The following is a 6,000-nucleotide window of genomic DNA, read 5'->3' as shown; positions in this document are numbered from 1 at the left end:
ACTAAGAGAACCGGAAAAAGTGAGGCCTGGGTCCCCTGAAAACTCGGTCGCGATCTTGTAAAAGGTAAACGCTACGTGGGCTCCGGCCATCAACACCTCCAGCTCACGTCGCCCAGGAGAGTTCCGGGTGTCGGGGTTGGGGTCGTCGTCTCAGGAGATGCCCAGTAGAGGGCGCCGTAAGCTCGCGAGTCCTCGGGCTGATAGGGCCGCGGAGGTGGTGCGTCCTCGGCCCGGGGGCGGGGCCGCCGTGCTCACGTGACTTTCGCTCATGGCGGCGGCGGAGGCAGCGGCAGCGGCGGAGCTCGGCGGCCGGAGCCGGATCCTGTAGCCGGGGTGTGGGCCCGCGTCAGTCCGTCCCTCCTTCGGCCCCATCTCTTGTCTTCCGGAGTGTGGCTGGCGGAGCCCGGATGGCGGAGCGAGGCCTGGAGCCCGCGCCCGCCGCGGTGGCGGCGCTGCCGCCCGAAGTGCGGGCGCAGCTGGCGGAGCTGGAGCTGGAGCTCTCAGAGGGTAGGAGCCGGGCGGGGGAGCGAGCGCCCGGGCACCGCTGCGGATCGCGGCGACAGGGAGAACAGGTCCCCGCCGCGCGCCCTGCTGGCCGTGCGGGCGAGACGGGAGGAGGGTGCCGGAAATCTGGCCCGTGCTTTGAAGGGGTCGTCTTCCCTGCGCTCGCATCCTATGAAGTGGGTTTCCCCTGGCGTTCATTGTGTTCTCGGGGAAAGGGTGAAGCTGGGGCTTAGGGGAGAAGTCCTCCCCTGGCCCGGGCTGTTTCTGCACTCCCTGCCCCTCAAAACCCAAGACAAAGCTGCGCCCTCGCGCTCTTCCCGGGCGTCTGGGCACGGTGGGGGGGCGGTGAGGCTGCGAGCAGGGTGGCTGACAGCTTTCTCCTGTCCTGCTCTACCCTTTTCGCGGGGAGGGCCTCACGTCTGTTTCAGCTCCCCTCCCCCCTTCAGAAAAAGAGAAAGATACATGGGAAATCCGCATTTCTTCTTCCTCCTTCTTTAACAATACGAGATGTCTCCCCAGTGACAGGAGTGAGCGAGAAGCAGAATGGGCCATTTAGGGTCCTAGGCAGATTAGAAGCAGTGGCATTAACCCAGAGAGACATACACTGTGCTGCTTTCAGATCACCTTTGTCATAAGGGTTTTTTCCTGGTGCCTCTATTCGGGGTGAATTTTCCGCATCTGATCACCTTTTAGAGTCTTTCAAGAGAGGAGGAGGGGTGGTTACCGGTTACATGCAAATCCTGGCCGGCACCCTCTTTCTTTTGACAATGGATTGGTACAGGGAGGGTTGAATTTGAGAATTAAAAGAATAGAATAAATCAAGCCTCTGTTATTAGAGAAGTCCCTTGGACAACAATGAGAGAAACGTTGCTCTGTTGTGGGCATGTGATCAGGCTTCATGTGCAGTTGTGATCAGTTCTCCATAAAGTTCCTGTTTTTATCAGGGGCTGACTCTAAGACAAAAGCAGCATTTTCTACAAGCTTGATGTCAGTATTGTGGCGGTGTCCCCAGAGTTGCATATTTTTAACTGAGTTCCTTGCCAAAGGCCCTCTTTGCCAGCATTTTTCAAGTGGATTAAATATTGTTGATTGGAAGAGAAGAATGTGACAAGTTCTCAGGAGAGTTCAGACTTTTTGTTTACTTATGGGGCATTCTCTTCCCCATTCCCCCACCCCCTTATCCTTTACAATGAAAAGCCAGAAGTAGATATGAGTGTTATAAATTCTGTTGGGCATACAAGGAAATAATTATTTTTAATAACCCTGTTAGGTTTTCCCAATGTATAGGGAAGTGTTATTTTAATTTGCACTTAATTACCAGCATATTATTTTTCAATTAATCAGTTGAGAAGTTATTTTTTGGCCCATTCCCAGAATCCGAGGTGGTGGATGAGTTGGTTTCTGTGATGTATTTAAGATATTACCATTGGTCCTGCCTCTCAAGATAATATCATTCTTCTCCTATACTAAAGCGTTGTCCTTAAATCTGTAATGACTTCCATTCAAATCTGCCTTTTAAAACAGTTACTCTGTAGTAACAAATGAGCTCTATTTGATTAGCCAGCAAGAGAGACGTTTGGCTGGATGTTTGTGTCAGAATGAGATTAAAAATAGGAGTTGATTGCTTTTACACAGAGGGAAATCCTGGAAGCTCCTTATTCTTGGTATATCGGCTTCCAGCTGATTATTGTTTACTTCTCTGAGTGTTTCTAGAAATGATTCTGAGGAACTGTTTCTAGGACTCACACTGATTAGCTCACCTTTCTCTCCCTTAGAAGGGTGTGAAACTCCTACAAACTGTGGATGTTAGGACTTCAGCATCATTAAGGACAAATGCATGATTTGCTTTCCCATGAAGGATTGCTTTGGTTCACAAATACTTATTTTGAATTAGTTTCTTATAGATATATGCCATGTTGTCCTGTATTTCATCTTTTTTAGCAACGGACAACTGGAAGAAATACAGTTGAAAAATCTGGGGCCTGCAGTGTCAGCATCTTGGCCATCTGTCTTTTTCTCTTGCTTAAAAATAAAGTACAGAGGATGTTTGACTGAAGAAGTAGATAGACGTTTTTAGGAATTCAAGTGAAGTTAAGATAGCCCTCTAACCCCCAGATCTCTGGCGTGGTGTTACTGGAAATGTCTGTAGTATATTTTGAATGAGTCTTTGCTTGTTTGTTTGTTTATTGTACATTTTCTCTATAGCTGCTGCTCTGTTGAGGAAAGTACTTTCTTTCCTTTCAAAAAAAAAATGTACTTTTAACTATGTGTTTGTTTATCATGGGTCTTTGGTATACTCATTCCTTTATTTTATTCTTTTTTTTTTTTTTTCATGCAGGCCATAGTTGGTCTTAATTACAGTGATAGTCTGAGCTGTGTGCTGTTAAAGAAATTTCGTTGTGCTTGTCTGTATTTTTGGCTGCAGGCTTTGGTCATAGCTCAGCCACTTCTGTACAGAAATGCAGGTTTGTGCCCCTGTGGGCTGTTTGCCGCAGAGCGTGTTGCAGAGCCCAGGGCTGTGTCTAGTGCTTCATGCAGGTCATCATGGACTTGGCCGGGAAGCTCCTGCTTCTGCACCAAAAAGAATAGGCTGCAGCTATCCAGAGAATCACTTAAAGTTGAAGTTGCACATAATCCTGAGCTCTTCTTTCAATGAATTGAATAGGTGGAGGTTTCTACAAATATTTTGATGGTGGATATGTTTTTCATGATCCACATATTTTATTGTATTATTATTATATCTGTTATGTGTTTGACAATAAAGTCTTTTGTCAAAAACTCTGTTTTTACTCAAGTGTATGCATATTAAATAACACTAATGAGACTTATTTGTTTAAATCTGTCATATAATACATTATATTTGTATAATCTTATATGTTATGTTATGTGGGCTTCATTACAACTTTGTGATTAGGTAGAATAGATAGATATTATAACCATCTCTCACCTTTTCTTTTTCTTCTTTGTTTTGTTTTAACAGAAGGGAAAACTTAGAAAGGTTAAGAGGGTAAGTGTTTTATCTAAAGTCGCTCATCTAGGAAGTGCCATTATCCTAAGCTGCCATGTAATTATGGCATCTGTTACCATCAAATGATTTAAATATCTTTCTTGTTATGGCACAAGGTATTCTAATTTTTACTCTAAGGAAATGCTGTGTAACAGTTGTTTGCCACAATTCTAGATAGTCCCTTGATTCTCTTTCTGAAATCTCTTTCAAGTCTATCATTCACTTATATGATTCAACAGATAGTTATTTTATGCCTCCTGTGTGCTGGGAATGCAGAGCAGTGTGTCAGCTTTCAAGGAGACCTGAGTCTGGAATGGAAGTCACTTAGATACCAACCAGACAGTACAGGAGACCGTGGTAGAGTTTTGTCCAAGACTGCCTTCTAAGAAAAGAGGAAGGTATCTGATTTGTTGTTGTTGTGGAAAAGAAACAGCAGAGAACTATAAAGAGAAGATTGGACAGGGTGGCCAGTAGAGATGGCTGAGATTGAGCATGTGCAGTTCAGTCCTAAGCATGAAGGAAAGGACATAAATCCTATACTTCTGTGGCTTGTTGGAAGAGCTCAAGTCTTTCAGTGTCTAAAGATGACAACTGGGAAGGTATTTAAGACAAAATAACACAGGAAGGGATCCTCCCTTTTCTTGTTTGAACACTTCTCTGAGCACAAACACAACAAACACAGTCACATCCTCCCTTTCTCCTCTTTCATCACTCATCCTGGCAGCCCTGCAAGGCCGGTAGGGCCCACCTTGAAGGCAGAGGTATAAGAGAGGGCTCCTTGCTAGGAGTTGATGGGAAACCTCTTGAGGAGTGGGGAAGCAGTGGGGGAGTTGTTGAGGGAATGGAATAGGTGCTGGCTAGAGATCATATTTCACGGGTTCCCTAGTGGGCAAGTAAAAGTAAGGAGCCAGGAAACTGACAAGTCCCTCCTATTGTATCTACAATGGAAAAGTTGTCCACTTTCCCCCAAATACAACACATAGTTGTGAATTCATGGGATATACATTTATCAGAAAAGCATGTCTCAGTAGTTGTTATACCTGATGTTAAGAGGAGGAAGGAAAGCAGAGGTTATCGATTTTTACATAACCCAAACTGGGTGTTAATCTATGCGCTCTCCCTAAAACTTGAATATGTATATTTTTGCATTTGTGTTTTGCATATATCCTCTCTTACATTGGAACACATCTTTAGGAATTATGGTCAGAGTCTGTGGCACATTCCTTTGAAAATCTTCATGGTGGCAGATTTTGAGGGTGGAATTTCATTTTATAGGTTACTTGGAGTCAGAGAAAATCTGGTGATGTTCTTTTGGAGTCCAGACTAGATGTCATTGAAAAAATTAGAGTAATTCTAAACTGATTTGCATTGTGACTGTCAAAAAAGTAGAATGATGTAAACTTGTTTTTGAGGGTAGTTGAGAAGACAAGTGACCAATTTATTGATAGAATGATTTAGTCTTACTATAAAGGATAGCGCGGGTGTGGACACCCTTGTTCTGATGTTTATTTTGAAAAATCATCATTTGACAGCCCCATATCATTGAACTGGATTTTTGAATGAAGGAAATCATTAAGGGGCACCTGCATGGCTCAGTGGGTTAAGTGTCCGACTCTTGGTTTCTGCTCTGGTCATGATGTTGCCGTCATGGGCTTGAGCCCTGCGTTGGACTTTTTGCTTGGTGCAGAGTCTGCTTCAGGTTTTCTCTCCCTCTCCCTTCCTACTCACTCTCCCTTTCTCTCAAATAAATAAATAAATAAATAAATAAAATCTTAAAAAAAAAGAAAAAAAAAAAGAAATCATTAACCCTTCACTCTTAGCCTGGCCCCTGGTGGCTGCTTTCTTTCCTAGCCTGTGTGAGGATTAGCACCTCAGGGTGAAAAGTTCAGATGATTGGCTAAAAAAGGCCCTCACACTATATTTGTATCAGAATTACTACAGTTCTCCCCCCCTCTCAGGAATGCTCTTTGAAAGCACTCCTTCCTGCTTACTGTCCCACTGCTCTTTAAGAGTTCAGCTGAAGTGCTAGCTTTTTTTTATAACCGAACCCTGACTATTGTCAGCTCCCTAGCTTCAAACCTTACAGCATTTACAGTGTATATGTCATTTTTGCCAACTGATACATTCTTTAATTATTTAAATTGTTTTTCATTTTACATGAGTGTAAGCTCCTACAGAGGTCATTCCTATCTTAAACAGTTTGGAAGTAATTTTTTTAAAAAAAATTTTATTTATTTATTTGACAGAGAGATCACAAGTAGGCAGAGAGGCAGGCAGAGGGAGAGGGGGAAGCAGGCTCCCTGCTGAGCAGAGAGCTGATGCAGGCTCAATCCCAGGACCCTGAGACCATGACCTGAGCTGAAGGCAGAGGCTTAATTAACCCACTGAGCCACCCAGGTGCCCCTGTATTATATCTTAAACTTTTTTTTTTTTTTTTTTAAGATTTATTATTTGACAGAGAGAGAGAGAGATCACAAGTAGGCAGAGAG

General features: G+C 43.9%; 1 protein-coding gene across 4 annotated transcripts in view; it reads left to right on the top strand.

Moving 5' to 3' along the window:
- The first annotated feature begins 241 nt into the window (after positions 1–241).
- DIP2B (disco interacting protein 2 homolog B) overlaps positions 242–6,000 on the top strand; it is a 228,228-nt gene continuing 222,469 nt past the window's right edge. For all 4 annotated transcript variants that reach the window (XR_006604673.1, XM_045073202.1, XM_045073201.1 and 1 more), the window contains exon 1: positions 242–507. Coding sequence is in view for 3 of the 4 variants with exons in the window: in XM_045073202.1 (XP_044929137.1) it covers positions 408–507 (100 nt within the window). In the remaining variant the exon portion in view is untranslated. The remainder of the gene's footprint in view (positions 508–6,000) is intronic.

Source organism: Mustela putorius, unplaced genomic scaffold (genome assembly GCF_011764305.1).
Source record: "Mustela putorius furo isolate JIRA1106 unplaced genomic scaffold, ASM1176430v1.1 tig00537227_pilon_pilon_pilon, whole genome shotgun sequence".
In the NCBI taxonomy this organism is placed as follows: Eukaryota; Metazoa; Chordata; class Mammalia; order Carnivora; family Mustelidae; genus Mustela; species Mustela putorius.
The sequence above is the reverse complement of the archived record's forward strand: the minus strand, read 5'-3'. Positions and strand labels throughout refer to the sequence as shown.